Source organism: Vombatus ursinus, unplaced genomic scaffold, assembly GCF_900497805.2.
Source record: "Vombatus ursinus unplaced genomic scaffold, bare-nosed wombat genome assembly UNPS02014807.1, whole genome shotgun sequence".
Classification (NCBI taxonomy): domain Eukaryota; kingdom Metazoa; phylum Chordata; class Mammalia; order Diprotodontia; family Vombatidae; genus Vombatus; species Vombatus ursinus.
The window spans coordinates 9,851,779-9,876,739 of NW_020954585.1; the positions used below are offsets into that span (position 1 = coordinate 9,851,779).

At 35.3% G+C, this 24,961-nt stretch overlaps 1 protein-coding gene across 2 annotated transcripts in view; it reads right to left on the reverse strand.

Moving 5' to 3' along the window:
• LOC114052273 (UPF0505 protein C16orf62) overlaps positions 1 to 24,961 on the reverse strand; it is a 119,341-nt gene that overhangs the window by 82,624 nt on the left and 11,756 nt on the right. For both annotated transcript variants that reach the window (XM_027874811.1, XM_027874812.1), the window contains exons 4-11: positions 22,236 to 22,358; positions 21,521 to 21,545; positions 20,076 to 20,152; positions 17,755 to 17,883; positions 11,463 to 11,547; positions 9,276 to 9,335; positions 2,537 to 2,633; positions 1,593 to 1,640 (exon numbers count right to left, since the gene is read on the reverse strand). In XM_027874811.1, the coding sequence (XP_027730612.1) occupies positions 1,593 to 1,640; positions 2,537 to 2,633; positions 9,276 to 9,335; positions 11,463 to 11,547; positions 17,755 to 17,883; positions 20,076 to 20,152; positions 21,521 to 21,545; positions 22,236 to 22,358 (644 nt within the window). The remainder of the gene's footprint in view (positions 1 to 1,592; positions 1,641 to 2,536; positions 2,634 to 9,275; positions 9,336 to 11,462; positions 11,548 to 17,754; positions 17,884 to 20,075; positions 20,153 to 21,520; positions 21,546 to 22,235; positions 22,359 to 24,961) is intronic.

Sequence of the window (24,961 nt, forward strand, 5' to 3'; positions counted from 1 at the left end):
GTTTACACTAATGTTCCAACAACCAACACCTCAAACTCAACACGTCCAAGTCATTCTTGACCAACAATAATTATCTATTTCTATTCATGGCACCACTAAAATTCCCAACCACCTAAACCGAAAAGCTCCAGGCCAAGGTCAAATCACATTTGACTCCTTTCTCCTTCTTAATCCCCAATATCCAGTAGATTGCCAAATCTTATTGATTCTACCTCAACATTTTCTCCTATCTATCCTTTTTCCTATATTTACACTGGCCCCAACCTAGTCCAGACCTCTGGTATAGACTATTATATTAGCCTTCAGAAGCTTCCTCATCCAATCCATCCTTCATACAGCTGCCAAAATAATCTTCCTAATGCACAGATCTGATCATGTCACTTTGTAGTTTAAAATCCTTTAACTGCTCTGCCCATAATAAAGGAAAAAACATAAACTCATTAGCCTGGCACTTAGAGCCCTTCATAATTTGGCCCCCATCTACTTTTCCAGCCTCCTTTCATATCATTTCATTTCAGGAATTCAATATTCCAGCCAAACTGGGCTTTTGCTTTTCCACACTCCTGTCTTGCATTCTTATAACTTGTCCCTAAGTCGGAAATACACTTCCTCCTATCTCTACCTGACGAAATACTTTATTTCATTCAAGACCTAGGTCAGATGCCTGGTCCTCCATACAATCTTGACTAATCTTCCACCTCCCTAAATGAAAGAGCTCTCTCTCTCTCTCTCTCTCTCCAAAATTTTATAGCATTTTGTAAAGATCTTTCTTTTGCCATCATTATATTCTAACTTCTATCAAACATTTTGTGTCCCATTTTTAATCACTGAACTTTGATCAAGCCTAACAATGCTTTGCACAAAACAGATTTTTATATGTCTTTGATGAATTGGTATAATTCTATCAATTATTTCTAACTATAAATATAACTGTTACTGTTCAATAAACTACTTATATAAAAGATTTATTTCTATAATGTCTTAATTGAGTCCTCATCTCACTTTCACAACTTTACTAGTTTCTTTCCATCTGTTTGGCACTCTACTTCCCTTCTCTTTAAGCATTATTTTTTCCCATCCTCTTCCTTCAAACTGAGTTCATGTCTTTTTGCTGCCTTTCACTCTCAGGCAGAATACATTATCATCAGGCTTAGCTTATGGGTAGTGTAAATCAATGTTACTAATGATGCCTTTATTCTATGGTTCTGGTGTTTCCTACCCAAGGAAGTTATCATCCATCACAAATGTTTCCTGAGTGCCAACATCATCCTAAAAAATTGTACCAGACATACCATGATCCAACTTCAACCCAGTTAAACTGAATAACAAATAAAATCAGTAAAAATTTATCAGAAACCTATGCTATGCATGGTACTGTGCTAGGCACTTGGGGGATATAAAGTAATACAAAACACAGTTCCTGCACTCAATTTATAATCTATTTAGTATTTGGCAACTTTATTAAAATATTTTACTGTCATTACTAAAAGTAGAACTATAGCCTACACAACAGCATCAACAAATTTGTTACAAAAATATAATTACTATGCTTCAGAATTTTTGCTGTTCTACACATTTGGCACTATGCTTACATTTTGGACAAAAACTTGTTGCAGTTCAGGATGGCTGCTTCCACATAGCTACAACAAAAATGTTTAAGGAAAAAATATTTATGGGATATCCTCCTTGGTAGGGAAGAGGAGAAAACAAAACTGGTTATGAATTAAAATAATGCTGCTACTCTCCTACTCTAGCTACCTATAACTTCTAGAAATCATAGAATTCAGTAGGCAGATATTTTGTGTATTTTATGCTTTTTTTGTCGTTCAGTCGTTTTCAGTCATGGTTGACTCTTCGGATCCCATTTGGGGTTTTCTTGGCAAAGGTACTGGAGTGATTTGCCATTTCCTCCTCCAGTTCATTTTATAGATGAGGAAACAAGCAAACAGGGTTAAGTGACTTGCCTAGGGTCACACAGTGTCTGAGTGTCTCAGTCTAAGTGTCTGAAGCCAGATTTGAACTCAGAAAGATGAGTCTTCCTGACTCCAAGCCCAGTACTCTATTCACTGTACCACTTAGCTGCCCAATTTTATGCTTACCTCACAGGATTGTTGTGACAATCAAATGAGATAATAAATGTAAAGTGTTCGACAAACTCAAAGTGCTACACAAATATTAGCAATTACTATTATTACATTTTGTTTTCTAATTTGCAAAATTATATTTTAAATAAACTTTGGGAAATCATGTCATCTCGTTACATTATGAAATAAAATGGAAATTGGGGATTTTATAATTAAAACTTAATCAGGGCATAAGCAATACACTATGCAATTAAGATTCAGTTAATGACAGAGTCATATTCTTCATCAGATGGCTAAGAGCTTCTAATTTAGTGTTTTCTTGTATTTTTAAACTAACAAACCACTGGGTAAGCAACAATGACTAAATTTTCCACAGAATGTTCATCACATGACTTCTGTTAACAGAAGAGATCTCTCGGCCTATCTTTAAAGTGATCAGGAAAAAAGGATACAATCTAGGAATAAGTTCCCTGATTGAAGCAATCTTGAAAAACCAATTTAAGCAAGTTTCTTTGGCTGTGTCATTTACATTCTCTGGAGAAAAGTGATCTGCAATACAAAAGTGAATATCCATAAGAATTTTCCTTCCTACATAAGGGATTCTGCTCCTGCACACTCAATCACAGTGAAATCTTTGCCATGAAACACAGAACTGAGATACAAGAATCCTAATCTTCTGGCTTCCTCTTCTCTCTTCTTCTTCCTCCAATGACACAGATATATTCTACATCCACAAGTAATTGATTTCTACAATGCAAACTAGGAAACATACATCCTGAGAGGTTGAAATATTTAAGAAATCTATAATGTATTTAACTGCTTAAAATGAAATTTCAACTTCTGAAAGCATCACATTAGCCAGAAATGCCACAGCCTTGTGGAATTGAACCTGGAGATGGAATTCCAACACTAGCGCATTAATATTTTACTCACCTGGGGCCTGAGTAACGTCACCAAAAGACCATTAAATAAAGGTTTCTCAGAGAGAGAACGAATAAAGTAATGTGTAATTGTTCACTTTAAATTATCTTCCAAAACATAATAGCACCCAGTTATATCTAAAACTGAACCAAAAAGGAGACATTTAATTAGCCTTTAGAGTAGCAAATTAATTTTTACAGGGAATTTTTCTCCCTTGTTCCTAGCATTTAGTGAGAGAAGATTAGAGTGGTAAGTTTTAGATATATTCATCAATAAGAAAAACTCAGTGCTTTGACAGGAGATAACAATAACTAATCACAGCTGCCTGAAATTGAAAGATATAATATTGAGCATCTTTCTACATTGAACTCTTTTGATAGGCTTCATTCATACAACATTAAGTACCACATTTGCCATGTTCAAAAAGTAATGAAAACATCCCAACTAATATACAGAAAAATGTGATCACTTTCAAAAGTACTTACTTCTCTCTAGAAAGAATAGACAAAGAGGCCTGGAAGTATTTTTTGAAGTCTTTGTGAACTGTCAGTATTGAATTGTTTCCCTTCATATAATTAAAGCATGAAATTTAGAATCATGAGGCCTTGAATATCACCCAGATCAACTCTCATTTAATAAAAAGGAAACTGAGGCTTCAAGATGTAGAATGCTTTGCTCAAGGTAACATGGAAAGTTTGTGGCAGAGCAAGGACTAACACCCAAGTTTCCAGTCCCCTATTCTAAGGTTCTTTCCATTACATCATCCTCTGACTAACACAATTCAAACACACTGGAAATTATACTATGGATGTGTTGCACTAAGTCTAAAGATTAGATGCTAAGTGTATATCTGCAGTTAATCAATAATAAAAATTTGACACTAAATTTGAAAATAGCTCACTAGGCCCTTTTAGAAAAAAAAAAGGTTATTTTGTGTAAGATGAGAATTTTTTTCAAGGACAGATAATCACATTTCTGAAATTATATCTAGAAAAATCCTTGAGTAAAAAAGAGCAGAGATTTTTCCTTTCCTGTTCTAATTATTCTGAAGTTATGCTTGTTTTTCCATCAGGACATGGAGCTTATGTGGAAATATGGGGAGAAGAAAAATGTAATTCATTATTGCCAATTTCCATTCCCAAATATTCACAACGAGAAAAACAAACATTTATTTAGCATGGCACTAGCTGAGTGCCAGGAATACAAAGACAAAAAACTCAAGTATCTGCCTGGCCTCAAAGAGACTACATTCTACCATATAGAACCCTTCTACAACTATAAGTCCATATAAAATGAAAGCTACAGTGCAACACACCAAAAGTCAAGGAAAGAAATACCTGTTCTTAGCATACACTTTGATTTTTAAAAAATTTTACATGTTAATTAGAAATTTGTTTGGAACATAAAAAGTTATCGCTTGCAAAACTAAATCAGTTTAATATGATGGGGAAACTGGAACGAAATTTGGAAGAAATTATATTTAACACAGAATCTTATACCCCGTAATAATTAATAACTAGCATTTATATAGCACTTTTAAGATTTGCAAAGTACTTTTACATATTATCTCATTTGATCCTCATGCCAACCCCAAGATATAAGTACTGTTATTATTACCATTTTATAGATAAAGAAACTGAGTCTGAGAGACGTTAAGCGATTTGTTCAAGGCCACACAGCTAATCAGTGTCTGAGGTAGTATTAGAATTTGGGTCTTCCTGACTCCAAGTCTAGCAGTTTATCCACTATGCCAATTAGCTGCCTATGTGCTATAATAAATTTCAAAAGAACATATGTCTAAATATAAAAAGTCACTCCCTAGAAAAACTAAAGGAGAAAGCAAAGAGGGAATCCCACATCTAGAACTTAAAGAAGGGGGATTCTTAACCAAACAAGAGTTAATCATAAAAAAGAAAGACAATTTCAACTGTGAAAAAATTTAAAAGCTCTAGAATAAATAAAATTAATGTAGCGAGGATAAAGAGCAACTGTTAAAAAATGCTGCATAAAATATCATTGATAAGTCTAATATCCAAAATATAAAGAAAATTGACACAAACATAAGACCAGGATTTATTTCCCAATGTGTAAGTGGTCAAAAGATAGTAAACAATTTTCAAAGGAAGAAATGCAAAGTAGCAACAAACATGAAAGATTACTCTAATCACTAATAGGAGAAATTAAAATTAAAACACTAAGGTATTACCACTTCATACCCTTGAAAGTAGCAAAGATAATAAAAGTCAATGGTGATGAGACTGTAAATTGGTCCAACCACTTTGAAAACAAATTTGGAATTTTGTGGGAAGAGTTATTCAACTGCTTGAATATACCTTCTTCTGACCAAGCAATTCCCCATTGATCATATACCTCAAGGAAGTCAGAAGCATAAAGGAAAATCCTACATATGTATGCATATATATGGATAAGGAGGTATGTAAGTATATAAAATGTGTATGTATGCATGTGTGTACATGATAGCAAAAAATGGAGACAAATAAGAATGCATGGATGGGGACATGGCTAGGCAAACCATAATATATGAATCTAATGGAATGGTATTGTACAATAACACTAACTGTTAGGAATTCTGGAAGCCACAGGAAAATCTGTATGAACTGATACCAAGTAAAGCAAGCAGAATAAGAAAATCAATATATCTGACTACAATAATATAAATGAAAACAAAAACTAAAGGAATCTGACAGTTAACTAAATGTAGCGAGTAGTCTTGTTCAGGAAAACAGATCCTGAAACGTGGCACCCTCTACAACAGGTGTTCTTGAACATCATTTGTGTCACCAACACCCCCATCGAACCCCAGCAATCAGGTAAAGCCTATGGACCTCTTTTCTCAGAATAATTTTCTTAAATACATAAAATATATACATTACAAGGGAAACCAATTATAGTTATAAAATTATTTTTTTTTAGGGAATTGGGGTTAAGTGACTTGCCCAGGGTCACACAGCTAGTAAATGTCAAGTGTTTGGTCTGAGGCCACATGTGAACTCAGGTCCTCCTGACTCCAGGGCTGGTGTTCTATCCACTACGCCACCAAACTGCCCCCAAAATATTTTTTTTAAAGTTCATAAACTCCAGATCTCCTTTTCCTTTGTTGTTTTGCTTTATTGCTTCATTCTTGTGGTTCCTCTCATTATTTCTAATTGTTCTTTACATCATGATTAATGGGAAAATACGTTTAACATGAATGTACATGTAGAACCTATATCAATTGTATGCTGTCTCAGGGTGGAGGGGAAGAAGTGGGAGGGGGAGAAAATTCAAAACTCAAAATCTTATGGAAATGAATGTTGAAAACTAAAAATAAATAAATTAAATATAAAAAAAAAATAAATAAAAACCCTGCTCTACACAGTAGAAATGCAAGCATTTGTAGGTGTTGGAATGCAACATATGTTGTCAGATGTGGTCACTGTGTCAGCTATTTTTACTTAACTGCTTTTTTTGGTTAAAAGGAACAGTTCAATGGAATGAAGAGGGGAATACTGGAAAATTTCAAAAACAATTAGATAACATATACCTATTCTTCTAGGAAAACACCAGAAAACGGAACTGAACATGAAATAATCTTGTAGCCAAGAGGCTAAATGAACTATGAGAGCAAAAATGTCTTTAAATGCTATCAGAAAAGCTAGACATTACTTATTTCTGAGAGTTCTTTTCCCCACTGTAGTCTGCCAAACATTCTAATCTTGGAAATTAGATCTGAGAACAATCTGGTAAGCACAATAATGCACAATCAGCAATCTGCAAAAACACATTTAATATTCAGGACTTACAGGAATATGAAGCTAAAATGTGGAATGCATGTTACCAACCTCATAGGGCCAGAAGTGACTAGGAAGGCATAAAATCATAAAATGTTGGAACCAAATAGGTGCTTAACAAATGTCTGCAAAAGTGAGTTCAACTCTCTCAAATGACAGATGAAGAAACAGAATCCAAGAGACAAAATGACTTGGATCCCTGACTCCTCCAATGCTCTTTCATTAAAACATACTACCTCAATCTTGGACTGCTAACACTTTCAAAGAAAGAGTACTAGGATTTGCAAATTAAGTGAAACCAAGAATAGCAAGAACAAAGATGAATAAAAGGAAAAGGGCATTACTACTAGGCTGATTTATTTACACCTACAGAATCTCATCATCTCCCAATTCAGCCCTCTTTCAAGATGTAAAAATAAAGAAGAGGCACTGCCTCTACCTTTCATTCATTCATTCAGTAAAGATTTATTAAGCACCTATTATGTGCCAGGCAGGCACTGTGCTAAGACAGGGGTACAAAAAGAAACAAAAGACTATCTCTGCCCTCAAGGAGCTTACAATCTAATGAGAGAGAAAACATGCAAACAAATAAATACAAAGCAAGCTATATACAAGATAAGTGGGAAATAATTAAAAGAGGGGAAGGACTAAAATTAAGAGGGATTGGGAAAGGCTTCCTGTAGAAGGTGGGATTTTAGTTGGAATAAAGGAAGCCAGGGAGGTCAGTAGTCAGAACAGGGGAGGCAGAGCATTCCAAGCACAGGGGACAGTCAGAGAAAATAAAATGCCTGGAGCTGAGAGATGAAATGTCTCATTCATGGAACAGCAGAAAGCAAGTGTCACTGGATGGAAGAGCCATGTGTCAGAGAGTAAGATGTAAGGAGACTGGAAAGGTAGGAGAGGGCTAGGTTATTCATAACTTTGAATACCAAACAGAGCATTTTGTATTTCCTCCTGAAGGTGATAGGAAACCACTGCAGTTTACTGAATAGGGAAGTGACATGATCAGACCTGCGTTTCAGGAAAATGAAAGGAGGATGGATTGAAGTAGGGAGAGAACTGAAGTAGGCAGACCCAAGGCAGTCTACTGCAATAAACAAGGTGTGAGATAACTGAGGACCAGCACTAGAGTGGTAAACTGTTTCAGAGGTGAAAAGGGGGCATATTTGGAAGATGCTGCAAAGGTGATAGGCCTTCACAATAGCTTGGATATGGTGGGGTGAGAAATAGTAGAGTCCTGGAAAACTCCTAGGTCATGAGCCTGAGAGACTGAGAGGATAGTGTTACCCCTTGCAGTAATACAGAAGATGCAGGTGGGAAGGTAGGGAGGGTTTAGGGGAAAGATAATGAGTTCTAGTTTGGACATGTTGAATTTAAATCTTTAAGATGTCTACTGGACATCTAGTTTTAGAAGTCTGAAAGACAGTTCAAGAAGCAAGATTGGAAGCCAGTGGAGAGATTGGGGCAGGATAGGTAGATTTGAAATCTTCAACATACAGATGGTAATTAAATCCATGGGAACTGATGAGATCAGCAAATGAAGCAGTATAGAGAGAGAAGAAAAGAGGGCCCAGGACAGAACCCTACATAAGGATTTTATAAAATAGTAATGTAGCGAGAAAAAGAGAAAAAGGCTAAGGAAAAATGGAAGAAGTAACTTGTTAAATTCTACGCTACCAAATGCCTAATCATTATAATTAATTTATAACATTAAAGAAGATCATCAAAGAAACTGATGTTCAAAAAAGGAGAGCTAGTCAGGCAGTAATAATAAGGGATAACCAGTGGACAACCAATACACTTCACTGGTATCTTTGAAAATGTCAAGAAAAATGAAGGAACACACCCCCAGAAGAGAATATGGACCAGATAGGCAGACAGAGATGTACTGGGATCTTCCATCTGTATTGATGGAGGAAATACCCACTTAAATAAAATCATAGATTCATTTGAGTAAATAGGTAAGAATTGATAGGTTAGGGGTACCTGTTGAGATAGACTGATCCACAGATCGTTCTTCCTAAGAATTTAGGATATATAAATATACATATTAGCCACTATTATTAAACCTATTTGAATTATTCTATATTATATATATAAATATACATTAAGCAAAAAAATGTTCTTAGGAATCAGGAAGGATTTTAGAAACGTCAGGTGGAGACAAAATAAATTGGTATCAAATAAAATCTAGTTCCATCTAACTCTCTTGTGTTCAAAAAACGTGAAGCAAATTCAAATTACTTTCCCAATTAACCTGACCCATTTAAAAATCTCTAGGGTTCTTAAAAGATAGAATCTATTCAGAAATCTATTAATGATGTATTTTTCTGAACACATCAAAAAATGGATAGAAGTAGAACAGCTCTATATGTTTTACATATAAAATATATGTTCAAGAGACTAACTGTATACCCCAAATTAATGCAATCATGAAAGCAGTAGAATTACAAAGGTAGCCAGCCATCTATGAAATTACCTGATAAGACACTGCGGTTGTCCACACACATGGAAAAGATTCGCTCGTACACTAATTTTCCTGGGTGGGGGGGGAAGACAGTGCGAGGGAGGGGGGGAGAAAATGACATGGCATTAAGACATTATACAACTGACAAACAAATAATAAAAATAAAGTTTCCTTTCATCAGCTTCCTGAATGTTTTCTTGTTATATCATGCTGCCACCTAGTGAGTATAAAATTTAAAGTAAATCTTTGACTTTATTGCAGACAACATGCAACAAATAAAATAGCACCCTGACTTTTCTATGGGACAGAGGTCAGAAAACATCAAGGCTGAAAGGAGCTTTGGTACTCTTCATTTACTCAATGGATATTCTGTATTGTACTTGGAGATGACAACAGCAGGAAGATAAAAGAGTATTAAAATTTGGGTTGTGGTAGGCTAGAGAAAAACAGAAAAGCTAAGGAAATATGTTACTGTATAGGAGTCATTCCTATAGAACCCAGTCAAAATACATACGTGAAGATCAGAAGCAAAGAAAAAAAAAATCTCACTACTTTAAAAACTGATTTTTAGGGGCAGCTAGGTGGCACAGTGGATAGAGCACCGGCCCTGGATTCAGGAGGACCTGAGTTCAAATCCGGCCTCAGACACATAACACTTACTAGCTGTGTGACCCTGGGCAAGTCACTTAACCCCATTGCCTAACCAAAAAAAACAAACAAACACCAAAAAAACTGGTTTTTAATAGTCCCAAAAAGGTAAGAATGCCAATAACTTACTATAATCAAGTCAAGAAAATAAAATATTTTCAATAACTTCTTAACTACTTTATAACAAATTACTATTTCATTTTAAAAGGATCTCATCCACACCAAATATTTTTAAGTAGCACTTTTTGTAGTAGAAAGGAATAGGAAACAAAGAAGGTCATCAACTGGGGAATAACTAAACAAATTGTGAGTCATGAATGTAATGGAATATGACTGTAAAAAATTATCAATATGAATAGAGGACCATGGGAAGACCTATAAATTGATACACAGTAAAGTAAGCACAACCAGAAAAACAATATTACACTATCACAGGAAAGAATATAAAACAATCAAAAATAAAAGTAGTACAAAGAACAAGCTTATAGTCACAGAAGTATGAGAAGACACCTCCTCCCACTTCTTTTCACAGGTTAGAGGGTCAATGAGTGTGGAACACTGCATATGTTTTCAGATGTTTTTCAACGTATTGATTTTTTTCACTGATTTTTTGTTATTTCTTCTTTTTTCTTTAAATTTGTTATTCTTGTTACATGGGCAGGTTTCTCTGGGAGGGGGAAAGTTAAGGATATAGGGGAAACGTAGGCAACATAAAAAACTAAAAATATTGATAAAAATTTAGTTTAAAAAAATGTAAACACATTGGGAACAGGGAACATTTTGTTTATCCAAGTCTTGTGCTCTATCCGCTGTACCACCTAGCTGCCTATTAAATAGTAGGTAGATTGAATAAGGAGGTAGCATTGTCATTTGTGCTATTTTCATCTACCCATTAGCAATTAATATTTTTCTAATTATTAAGGCTAGTTTTATTACTAAGAATAATTGCTAAGAGTGTTTTGGAGTTGTAGTCATATATAATTCCCGTGCAATCTATGGATAAGGTAAAAGTTCATGACCAAACAAAGAACAAAGACAATCACTGAGACAAAACAGACAATTTTGATTACATAAAATTTTAAATTTTACACAAATAAAATCAAAGCAGCTAGGATAAGAAAGGAAACAGATAACCAGGAAGAAGTCATTGGCCTGGCATGGTGGTGCGTGCTGGTAATCCCATCTATTGGTGAGGCTGAGATTAGCAGATCCAACACTGAATCCAATTGAGTTGCAATTTCTCCATCATATTCCACCCTTCATTTTACTTTTCTTCATGTTTATATACACAATTAATCAAGTAGCATTCATGAAATATGAAATGTCTATTATGTGCCAGGCACCAAATCAAGCTCTCTACTCCCTAAAATTTAAGTGTCCAGGAGGCAAAGTTAAAGGATGGGGACAAGAGAAAATAATATGGGAAAAGAGGACTCTAAATGAAATACAAAAAGAAACAGGCAATAAGAACAAGTTCTTTTTGAGCAAATCTACTTTACCTATAATATGATTTTTAAAAAAAAACATTTCCTAGATCTTGCCAGCACTTACCAAAAGTATCAAGTATATCAGTGATGAGGACAAATTTGCTTGGGTAGAACTGGATTACTGACGTGTCAGAAAGAAGTTTAGAACACTAGGAAAGCAAAAAGAATAACACATTCATTATGAAGAATCTGGCTTAGAATTCTTCAGTATTGGAAAACATCACAACCACTTAGGCAAGGGATGTCAACATTGTACAATGTATACTTCAAAATGAATGAATGAAAAAACATTACATATATCATGAGCTAAGCACATTGCTGAGTGATGAGGACGCTAATAGAAAAACCAGGCAGTCCACTGTCAAGGAGCTCAGATACTCTAATTGGGAGAGACAACACATGTAGGATAGGACGGTTCATCTGCAGGATAGATGTAAAGTCCCAGAGAGTTGCAGTGAAGATGGCAAGGCCCAGGAATCTTCAGGGCATATTGAAGCATCAGTTCCACAGAATAAGGAACCTGGAGAGGGGGCCGACCACTATGAGAACGGAGGGAGTGGGTCTAAAGGTCAGAGTGGAATGAGGATTCTAAGTTGCCCCCAGAAGGTGTGGGGATGGAGTGGAGAAAGTCAATGTCTTGCCAGGAAGGGAAAAGTTTAAAAAAAAAATTGCAGGGAGATTAAGGAGGAGACCTACAAGCCCTAGAGTGATAAAAAGTCACACCACCTGGAAACAGCTCCAGCTGGGCCCTTCCAAGCACTGCTCAAAGATCTGGGGCAATTAGGGGAGTGCCAGCTCCAGATGAAGCTCTAAAAGTTGCCCCGACGGGCTCTGCGGGAATAGAGGAGGGCTCAAGCAATATGATGAATTACAAAGAAAACTAAATTGGGAGTCAAGAGACCTGAGTTCTACCACTAACTCCAGCATGTCCTTAGGCACACTTAGCCTTTATAAGTCTCAATTTCCTCATCAATAAAATGAGGATGTTGGACTAGATAACTTCTAAGGTCTTTTCTAAAAACATATGAATTCTCTAAATTCAATGTCTAAGACATTTATTCTAACAGAGGATAAACAATAATCACACAACATAGAATAATATAGCTAAAGCACATCCACAAAACTGACTAGAAGGATTCTGCTGCTATCCCTTCAGGTCTATTGGGTACATGTTAACTTCTTTTCACAAGAGAATTACAGCGATACCCTAGAGCAGTGGTGTCAAACTCCAACACATACAGATCTCTGTAGGCGGCATATCGACTGAGAAAACCACAAATTAACATTAGCTGTGTTTCACTGTATTTTTATTTATTTTTGTGAAACATTTCCCAATTACATTTTAATCTGGTTTGGACTGAATTCAAGAGTTTTGCTGGACACAAGTTTGATGTCTCTGCCCTAGAGAAATATTTTCCAAGTCAGGGACAGGAGATCCAGAAGCATGTAGAGAAACTAAGGGGAAGGGAGCCTCAAAGAGATAAATTTCATATCTCCAAGATTCTGTTTGGTGATAGTAGCATCTGAAAGACAAAGTGAATTAGGCTTTTCGGGATGTTTATATGAATGACTCATGAAAAGTAGAGTTAAGTGATGAGAGTTCTTAGGGAATTATGAAATTTAAAACATTTGAGAATCACTTTCCTGGTGACGTTATCCCTTTGAGGCAAATTACCAAGTTGATTTGGCAGAAACCCCAGAGAGAGAACATTAAAAACTCCAAAGTAAAGTCTTAAATCCAAAAGGAGGGCAGTATGAAATTGCCATGCTCACATGCCTACTAGAGATACAGTCTACTTGAAGTACACAATTTTTGCCATATATGCTCACTATCTCTGCCACTACGATTTGGCTTAAAGAAATTTTGATTTATATTCTTTCTAAAGAAATCAACTGTTAAGTCCTTGGGGCTTTTTCCACCAACATCTTCCTACTACTTCTTTGAAAGGCTTGACTTCCTTCTGAACCTAAACCATTAGGGTTTCTCAAAGGGTCCACAGATAAATGTCAATTGGCCCATGAACTTGGACAGGAAAAAAAAATTAAATTTTTATTTCAATATAATTGAATTTATTTGTAATTCTACATAACTTACTTTGTGCATGTAAAAACATTACTCTGGGAAGGGTTTCACAGGCTGTACCAGACTGCCAAAGGGAACCATGTCACAAAAACAGTTAAGAGAACACTTAAAAACAGATCCACTGAAAATTTTGAAGAGACACATGTGTCTCTGGAATCCTGGTAACATTTTCACTTTGCTTTGAGTTTCACAAAACCTACCTAAATTATCCTAAAAATTTTTCTTCAGAAGTGCATGTCTTAAAATAAATGAGTTGATAAATCTGTTTTGTAAAGCCTTCCCAAGTTAATTTGGATTTTCAATATTATTACTATTCATCTAGGCATGCTCTCTTTCCTGTTAGCTGGTGCTTCATTTTTATCATCATCTTTATAAATGTTCCAACTTCAAAAGTTTTTCCAAGTGCATTCAAGGCTAGCAAAACCAACCCTATCTCTCTTTTCTGATAACTCTTTGCACTACCACAACTTGCCAGTTCTAAAACACGGCACCAAGATCACTCTGCTGTTATCCTTTTAAAGAGCCACTCAGGAATGAATTATTACCCTTTGATCAAAGTAACATGAAAATAACTTAAATTGCAGATTTAAAATTAAACGCAGCTGAAATTTCTCCAACAGCTATACTCAGGAACTTTGATTCCAAAGTAATATCAAAAAATATAATTAAGGCCAATAGGAACTAGACTTTAATAACAAAAATTCTCTCATCTTACCTGTTCAGTAATAAACATCAGACTCCTAAGCTTAAGTTTGTGTCTGAACTTCATGTTGTGGTTTTTTGTGTGAAAGGCAGCATGGTGTATATATAGTAGGAGAAGGACATATAGTAGATATATAGTAGGAACAGAGAGAAATCAAAAGAAGAATTGGCTGCATGACCTTGTTAAGTCACCCAACCTCTTTGTGCCTCACTTTCCTCATTTATAAAATGAGTGGAATAGGACTAAATGTCCTCCAAAACTCCTTCTGACTTTAAGATTCTATGAAAATTTTTATTTATGCTACTTTAAAAAATCTATTCCAGAAGATTTTTTAAAATTCCTGATGGCTATATAAAACCTTGCACACAGTAAATACTCAATAAAATTTCTTAATAGCTAAAGCATCATCACTGGAACATTTGTTTGTACTTATGCCATTAACATGGCAATCCTACAAGCTTTCATTGCGCTTAAAAGAAATCTGAGGGAAACTGAGATAATTTAAATAAATTCTCAGTTTAGTTCTTTCTTTACTTTCCCCATCAATCATGTGATAATACAAAGCTTTAAAACAATCATCACAAAATTATCCTCTATTTACTGCAGCTTCTACCCTTTCATAAATGTTTAAAGCAATTTGTATTTGGCTTTAGGGGGAAAAAACAGATCTTAGAACAATGCCAAAAATGCTTTCCCTTCTCACCTTAGCTAGCGTCTTAGCTTCCCCACCTTCCCTCAAGGCTTAGTTCCAATCCCAGCTTGTGTAGGAAACCTTTCCCAGTTAGTCCCTCAACAGGGTACTCCTTTCTCAGATTACCTGCCATATACTCTATATAGACCTCTGTAAGTGCCTAGTTATTCATATGCTGTCTCACTCGTTAGAATGCCAACTCCTTGAGGACAGGGAATGTTTTTGTCTTTATATCCCCAGTGCTTAGCACAGTGCCTGACACATAGTAAGTGCTTAAAAATGCTTACTAACTTGCTGAAAATGGTCCAAAGGTGGGATTGATAAAAATCAATAAACTTTGATGATTTTTCTTGACCTGATTCTATTTTAAGCTTACCTATAAAAAAACTTTCAGATGTACATATTAACTAAAAAAATCAAACCTGTAAAAAGAGTACTAAAGTCTAAGACAACATACCAAGTAAGCATTCTGCCTTGACTATATCTTCAACTAAAGAAGGAAACACTTAAAAAGAAGAGTGAATAAAGTTTATACTCTTATTAACCAGGTGTTTAGCTAATAGAAGCTTCTATATTGTTCTTTTATTGGGAAAAAAAGAGATGAAATAAAATCTCCTTGAAATAAAGCTTAAAAAGTCAGTTTTAGAATAGGGGCAGAACTTAAATCTACAGGGAGTTCTTGCCAATAAAAATATTTTGGAGAAACACTTGCTGATTCAGATATTTCTTCACCTAAACTACACAGCAAGCAATTCATATCACATATCTTTGGAATGAGATGATCTTCCTTCAATAATATTTACTTTGTAAAATAATAACAGTCTTTGAAAGAATATAAGCTATAGTTTGCCACATGTCCTGGAAACCCCAAAAAATATACAGTAGGATCCAAAGATTCGTCTTAATGAGATTTCAAATATCTAAACCAAAGAATCTCAGACTCTATTAAATCTCTCAAAAAAAAAAAAAACAGGTAAGAAAAGTCACCATTACTGTAGTATTGAATAATGGTGAAAGTTGACATTATAAAATAAAAATAATAGCAACCTGGAAATCTTTTTTAACATATCTACAAAAATAACGTTACTTAAATTACTCATACTAGTGTAAATCACAAAGATTGTTTTGACAGGGTACTATCATTCCTAGGTCCATTCATGCCTATGAATCAGTCTGTTTTTCTTTTTACAGGATTGCACATCGTTATTCAAAGATTTCTTTCAATTCAAATCAAAATGTATCTCCCAAAACTTGAAACAAAATTCCAGTAACATTAAAAAATGTAGAACATAGCACAAAATTGCATTCAGCCACCAAAGTGATTTTTCTAAAGCAAACTCGAGGTTCTCTATTGCCTCTAGAAGCAAAAACAAAATGCTTTGTTTGGCATTCAAACTTCATAACCTAGTCCCCTCCTACCTTTCCAATCCTCTTATATTTTACTCCATGACATTTACTCTTTGATCCAATGAGAGTGGCCTGGCTGTTTCACAAACAAAACACTCCATTTCTTTGCTTCAGGCACTCTCTCTAGCTGTTCCCCATGCCTGGTACACTTTCCCTCCTCTGCTCCAGCTATTGACCTCCCTGGCTTCCTTTAAGGCCCCAATAAAATCCTTTCTTCCCCAACCCCTTTTAATTAAGTACCTTCCCTCTGTTAACAACCTCCTGTTTTTTCTGTGTACAGCTTGCTTACTCTCTCTCTCTCTCTCTATATATATATATATATATGTGTGTGTGTGTGTGTGTGTGTGTGTGTGTATATTTGTTTGCATGTTGTCTCCCCCATTAGATTGTAAGCTCTTTGATGGCAGGGACTCTCTTTTCCCTCTTTTTACATCCCTAGTGCTTAGCATAGTACCTAGCACATAGTAAGTATTTAATAAACGTTTACTGCTTGATATTGCCTGGGATATACACCTTTTGGCTACAAATATCCAACAAAAGCCAATGTGGCTTCACAAAAAAAAAAGTTGGATAGGAAATCAAAGCTATTAAATACTCAACTCATACTTATCACATAAATGTGAAGTTTCGGGGGGGAAATGCAATGCTTTATGAAAGTCAATACCTTTCTTATATAACTAATATTTTAAAATAACAACTGAGGAAATACCCCTTATGGAAAAAACTATACATTGAAAAGCCTATTATCCAGAGAGGGTTTACTATGTATTCTTTGTGTTTATTAGTGTGATTTACATAGTATTTTGAAAGGAGCAATTTAAATTCTTGGAAAAATGAAAGACAGGTGGTAAAAGAATGAACTTATCTACAGAGAATAGGAAATGCCTCAGTGATTTGCTCCTTTCTACATATAATTTCATTCTAACTTTGAATTTATTAATTTCATGATGGAAGATGTATTGATCAGCTAATGATCTGAGCATTACTTTGTTGAAAGAAAGAAAAAAAAGGGGGGAATGATGCTAGGAGCTCTGGTATTTTCTTGCTGCTATAAGCTACAACCTATCTCCTCACAAGTCATTTATTTTCATCCCAAGACTCTACTTATATACTCCTTTTTTTCCTTAACCAATAATACACCTTGCAATGGATAAGTAAGAGTCTCTTTAAATATTGTAGAAGCATTAACTTTTAGAAACAGAAGATTTGTTAAATGGTATCTTGGTGGTTTTAATGAGTTTATGTCCCCAGAGTGTCCAATTATACCCTAGGAGTAGTCCATTCACTATCTGACTTGTCTCTCTTTTTAAAGGGAAAAGAAGACATTGTAATAAGAAGATAAACATATGGGAGCAGGTTTTCTTACTAACAATGGACATGTTTTAAAAGTCTCCTTTAGTCCTATTATTCACTTCAGCAATTTTTTTATTTTTGTCATTTTTACACAAGACTTTAAGGATCACAGTCCTGACCTGGATAACAATTTTTAGTGCTTTCACTTTCTGGTCCGAGGCCCAGGCATCCTTTAGTGATTGATTGAGCTCTTCAATTCTGTTCATGTAATCCTGTTGAGTCAAATTCAGTAGCTCTCTTTGAGATCCCTGTAAATAAATCATAGGGGAAATGTAACCAAGAAAGCAAAATTGCATCTAACAATCATCCAAGAGAAAGAACGTCAGTTAGCTAAGCTTTGGTCTCTGAAGTTCTCTCTTTCTTTCCATCCCTATGTTCCTTCCCCATTAAACAGCATTTATTCTTCATCAACATGGTTTCTTTCCATTTTCTTCAAAGAGCACACTGAACTACACTGGTTATGTGAGTGAAACGTGCTCAAAGTGATACCACCTGAAGGTAAACCTTCAATAAAAAGTTCCTGAAATTAAAAAGGATGTTGATATTCCCAAGTGATGGGGGTAGGATAAGAAAAAAATTCAAAATTCTTCACTAGCCACTCAGGTTCTATTAAATAGGGAGAACGCATAGTTACTATTAAAAACCTCCATTTTGTATTACTTTTATTTTGGTGCTTCATAGTATAGCAAGGTTGTTGAGTAAGCAATGGAGAGTAGTGGATTTATCTAATAACATGCAATCTGGAAGTTTTCTACAAGAATCTAATAAATGACAACACCTCTTGCCTTCTGGATCTCAACTTCAGCAATGCAATGGACATTTGAGACTACTTGGTCTAATCCAGGGACAGGGAACCTGCAGCCTTAAGGATACATGTGGCCCTCTAGGTCCTCAAGTGCAGCCCTTTGACTGAATCCAAACTTCACAGAATAAATCCCCTTAATAAAAGTATTTGTTCTGTGAAAATTGGACTCAGTCAAAAGTCCATACCCAAGGACCTAGAAGGTCACATGTGGCCTTGAGGCTGCAAGTTCCCCACTCCTGGTCTAACCCCTTCATTTTACTGAAGAGGATACTGAGGTCCGCAGGGGCAAACTGACTTGCCTAAGGCCATGCCATATACTACCTGGCGAGGGGGAGTGTAGTGGGCACCAGGATTTAAAACCAGGTACTCAAATACAAATACAGAGCTCTTTCCACTACACCATGCTGCCCATATGTTGATAGGAGTCATCAGACACAGAGATTCCCTGCCAAAATCCCTGAATATATTGCTCTACAAAGAAATATCTTCTTCCAAGTGTGCCTGTCTTTGGTTGCTGTGTCAGACTGTAAAAAAATGACAAAGACGTTGCACATACAATTTTACAGCCAACTAAAGAGATTATTGACAAAGAAAACAACACATAATGAAAAAAAATCAAGCCACTGAGAGAAAAGTTCATTTAGAATGATTCATTCCATGAAAAAGGTAAGATTATTAGGCACTGTACAAAATTCTGTGATAGAACTTACATACAAAAGTTACCAAAATATTTGTGCAGACCTTATTGCCATTTAATGAATTGTGAACATTAAACCAAATTAAAATTAACATGAACAAATAAATTTCACTTGATAACAGGCCAGAACCTTCACATTCTTAAAAATAATTAGTAGTTGATATTTATATAAATACTTTAATATTGACAAAACACATCCCACATTTGTATGATCTCATTTGATCCTCATAATCCTGTGAGCTAGGCTCTACAAATAAGGTAAGAGGCTTGCTAAAGGTCCCACTTAAATCTCCAACTAAGTTAAAGCCAGCTGATTGAGACAAATGATATGAAGATTGTCTTAAATACACTCTTCTAGACTTCTAATTTCTACATTAGTATACTGCATTATACTCTATTCCAAAGGCCACGTGGTGGTCATGTCTTGGTTAATAGTAACTATAAATGGGGCCACATAAATGTGTATGTGAGACCTGAGTTCAAATCTGGACTCAGACCAAATACTTGGCACTTACTAGCTGGGTGACCCTGGGCAAGTCACTTAACCCCAATTGCCTTTAAAAAAAAAAGGAAGGAAAATATGTATGTGACTTCCACATAAAATGCAGGGGCATTATCAACTACAGTAACTTCCTCCTAACTGTCAGATTACATCACAGATTATTGTATACAGATGCATTACAATGAGGATAGAACACAACCCTTAAAGCAAACTTAAGTTAGAGGTCTCAGGAGCTTCTCAATGTAGCTTTGGCATCTCTTTTACTAGTCAGTATCAGTGCTAGAGAAGAACCCGCACACTTTACACAGAGCTCCTTAGGTGAGAAATCAGGAAGAAAGCAAAAGATGAAAAATGAAACTGTTCCTAAATGGAGAGAATAGAGAATCAACAAAAATGTCTTTCTTTTCCTCACTGCCAGTCCTTCAAACCAGCTCACCTCCTCCAGATCATCGAGTTCCTCCAGCCTCGTCCTGACTTTCTCGGACACTGCAGACGTGGAGGCTGCAGCCTTGCCTAGACATACAGAGTTCAATGTTTTAGGATCTCAATTTTCATAAATTTATATTATTTAGGATTCTTTCCTACCAAGACCACATCTATAATAGAAGAATTTCTGCTGCATTATGATTAAACATAATAGAATTTCTGAATGTTTACAAAAAAACAAAACAAATCAATACTCTAGGGGCAATTTACCTAAGTAATCAATATTTCACAGAGAAAATCAGAATTTACCACCTACCTGATTTCATTCCATTCAAACACTTCCACTGAATTTTATATTTATAAAACTTTGCAGTGCATCATTTGCTCACCCACCATATAAAAAAACCAAACTAAATGATGACACAAATTACACCTTGGATTACTTCCAGGAATCAAAGTGAATTGAAATGTCCCCTTTGGAGCACACACAAAAATTGCTACCCTAGTGAAACTACCATTTCATTGACTGATTTATTCATTCAACAAAAATTTATTAAGCTCCTTCTATACTTAGGGCATTGGGTATTTACTGCACAAGGCACTAAGCCTGTTTAGTTACATTACTTGAAAACAGGGAGTAGGCTTTCAAACCTTTTCAGCCCAACAATACTAGATGTAGCGGCTTTCAGTCTCCCTGAATGGTGAAAAGTGATTGTAGCTGCAGGCTCAGCCCAAGCCAGACCTCCTCTTCCATGCCTAATCCCCCCTTTTTATGCTTTCCCAGGACCCCAAACCTCTCCCTCAACTCAGGAATCCAATAGTCTCATCAAAACTGCCTTAACGAGTTTATCAGATTCTAAGAGACAAATGATAGGTAAAACCAATCAGAAAAGTTATCACTCACATGATTACTGGCATTTTCTAAAAGGAAAAAAGTCTTAAACCAGAAAGAACCACCTTCCCCCCCAGCCTTGAGGTTCGTGGCTATGTTTATAAATCCCTAGGGCCAAGCAATGTGTCAGCCATCTAGTAGGTGTCTAATGAATGCTTGTAGAATTAAATTAAATGTTAGAATTTCAGGATTAAATAAATAAACTGGGGAGCTGCTCCTTCATGCATGGCCTATGAAATAATTTAGAATTCAAATAGCATCTTATATTTTCTTTATTTTTTTCCCAGGGGTAAGGGTCATTAAAGAGTGAAAAGAAATGCTTGTTTATTTTTTAAAAACAAAATTTTATTTAAAATATTTGATAAGTCAACAGCAAGCATTTATTAAGTACCTAACCATTCATTCAATCAATAATTACTGTACAAATGTCTACTATATGTAGAGTGATCTAACAAATTAAGAGAGCACACAAGTTAAAGGATAAAATCTGTTTCTTTTGTAATACTGTCCCTCAATCCAACAGAATAACAGTTCACCAATCAAGAAATTTGTAACTAACTTACCTTTCTCAGATCCCATAAACAGATTCTGTAGAGAAATAACATGTTGTTATAATGAAGATTTTACAATTATGGAACCATAGAATCTGAGTCAAAAGGGATGTCTAAAGCCACAGAGTTAAGTATCTGACCAAGCAACCCCTTTACAACACCCTCAAGCAGAAATCACAAAAGACTGAAACCTATTAGCAAGCCAGTTCTAAGGAGCAATATGATGCATAAATAAAATATAATAATAAATGAATAATAAAATAAATAAAACATGATGAACATTTATTCAAAGGTGAAAAAAAAATTAACTGCCAAAAGAGCAAATTTCAAGGGAACTGAGGAGTCAAAGTAGGTCAATAAATGGAAAAATTCTGGGGGCAGCTAGGTGGAGCAGTGGATAGAGCACCGGCTCTGAAGTCAGGAGGACCTGAGTTCAAATCCGGCCTCAGACCAAACACTTGACACTTACTAGCTGCATGACTCTGGGCAAGTCACTTAACCCCAACTGCCAAAAAAAAAAAAAAAAAAAAGGGGAAAATTCTACAATTGTTTTCTATACTCTGCCACTGCTTTGTGATAATGAGGTTCTAGAAGACCTGATCTGCACCTTCTCTCCAAAATTCTAACACTAATGACATAACAAACTTAGAAGAGCCCAAACATAATAAGGAGAAAGAAGTCTAAAATCCTGAGACTACATTGAGACAAAAAGGATTAGGCAACTTACAATAGAAAGTTTTTCTGTTGTTGTGTATCTGGCAAGGATATCACCACGTTTGCTTGACCAAGGTTCAAAATCAGTTCCTATGGTGGAATTATCATCTCTATCTCGTTTCTTTCTTGAGCTATCCTACAGATAAGAAAGGCACAAAGGACTCAATAGCAACAGATAAAACTCAAAAACAAACAAAAAACAACCCCATGACCTTCCAAGGGTCCTACCAAGTAGGCAGTTTATGCTTTGTTCTGCAAAAGAATACTCCTAGACTTATATGAACTGATACAGAGAGAAATGAGCAGAACCAGAACATTGTACATAGTAACAGCAATATCAGAACAATAATCAACTGTGAAAGACTTAGCTACTCTGATCAATATTATGATCCATGACAATTCCAAAGGACTCATGATGAAAAATACTATTCACCTCCAGAGAAAGAACTGATGAATTCTAAATACAGACTGAAGCATATTTTTTCCACTTTATTTTTCTTGCATTTTTTTTTTGTTGTTGTTTACAACATGGCTAATCTGAAAACATGTCTTCTATGACTTCATACACATAATGGGTATTGTATTTCTTGCCTTCTCAATGGGTAAGGAAAGGAAGGAGGGAAAGAATTTGAAACTGAAAATATTTTTTAAAGTGATTACTCTAAATAATGAAAAATGTTAATTGGTTTATAACCTATTTTTGATTGTTGTCTTGTGTATCGTTCAATAAATTAGCTTTTTAAAAATTAATTTATTTTGATTTATCAACAATCACTTCCATATGCTTTTGAGTTTAAAATTTTTCTCCCCCTCCCTCCCCACCACCCTCTCCAAGATGACACACAATCTGATATAGTTTATACATATACATTCCTATTAAACATATTTTCACATTAGTGATGTTGTAAGGAAGAATTAGAACCAATAGGAGGAACCACCAGAACAAGGAAACAAAACACAACAGAAGAAAAAAAAAAGCAAATAGTATGCTTTGACCTGCATTCAAACTCCATATTTCTTTCTTTGGATGTGTATAGCATTTTCCATCATGAGACCTTTGGAGATGTCTTAGATCCTTGCATTGCTGAGAAGGGTTAAGTCTATCAATGTTAGTCATCACACAACGCGGCTGTTACTGTGTTCAACCTTCCCCTGGTTCTGCTCACTTCACTCAGCATCATGCCATACAAGTCTTTCCAGGTTTTTCTGAAGTCCATCTGCTCATTATTTCTTATGGCACAATAGTATTCCATTACATTCATATACCACAACTTCTTCAGCCATTCCCCAATTGATAGGCATCCTCTCAATTTCCAATTCTTTGCCACCACAAAAAGAGCTGCTATAAATATTTTTGTACATGTGGGTCCTTTTCCCATTTGTATGATCTCTTTGGGATACAGCCCTAGAAGTGCTATTGCTGGGTCAAAGGGTATGCACATTTTTATAGCTCTTTGGGCATAGTTCCAAATTACTCTCCAAAATGGTTGGATCATTTTACAAGTCCACCAACAATGCATTAGTGTTCCAATTTTCCCACATCTTCTCCAACATTTATCATTTTCTTGTTTTGTCATCTTGGCCAATCTGATAGGGGTGATGTGGTACCTCAGAGTTGTTCTGATTTGCATTTCTCTAATGAATAGTAATTTAGAGCATTTTTTCATATGACTATTAGATGGCTTTAATTTCTTCATCTGAGAACTGCCTGTTCATATCCTTTGACCATTTATCAATTGGGGAATGACTTGTATTTTTATAAATTTGACTTCATTCTCTATATATTTTAGAAATGAGGCCCTTATCAGGGAACCTGGTTGTAAAAATTCTTTCCCAGTTTTCTACTTTCCTTCTAATCTTGGTTGCATTGGCTTTGTGCAAAAACTTTTCAATTTAATGTAATCAAAGTTATCCATTTTGCTTTTCGTAATGTTCTCTATCTCATATTTGGTCATGAATTCTTCCATTCTCCATAAATCTGATAGGTAAACTATTCCTTCCTCTCCCAGTTTGCTTACAGTATCAGCCTTTATATCTAAATCATGAACCCATTTTGACTTTATTTGGGTATATGGTGTGAGATTTTGATCTATGCCTAGTTTCTGTCATATTCTTTTCCAGTTTTCCCAGCAGTTTTTGTCAAATAATAGGTTCTTATCCCAGAAGCTGGGGTCTTTGGGTTTATCAAATAATAGATTACTATAGTCACTGACTACTGTGTCCTGCATACTTAACCTATTCCACTGATCCCCCACTCTATTTCTTAGCCAGTACCAAGCAGTTTTGATGATTGCTGCTTTGTAATATAATTTAAGATCTGGAATGGCTAGGCCACCTTACCCTGCATTTCTTTTCATTAGTTCCCTTGATATTCTGGACCTTTTGTTCTTTCAAATGAATCTTGTTATTATTTTTTTCTAACTCTATAAAATAATTTTTTGGTAGTTTGATTCGTATGGCACTGAATAAGTAATTTAGCTTAGGTAGAATTGTCATTTTTAATTATATTAGCTCGGCCTACCCATGAGCAACTGATATTTTTCCAATTATTTAGATCTGACTTTATTTGTGAGAAAAGTGTTTTATAACTGTGTTGATATAATTCCTGGGTTTGTTTCGGGAGGTAGACTCCTAAATATTTTATAATGTCTACAGTAAGTTTAAATGGGATTTCTCTTTCTATCTCTTACTGTTGGACTTTGTTGGTAATACATAGAAATGCTGATGATTTATGTGGGT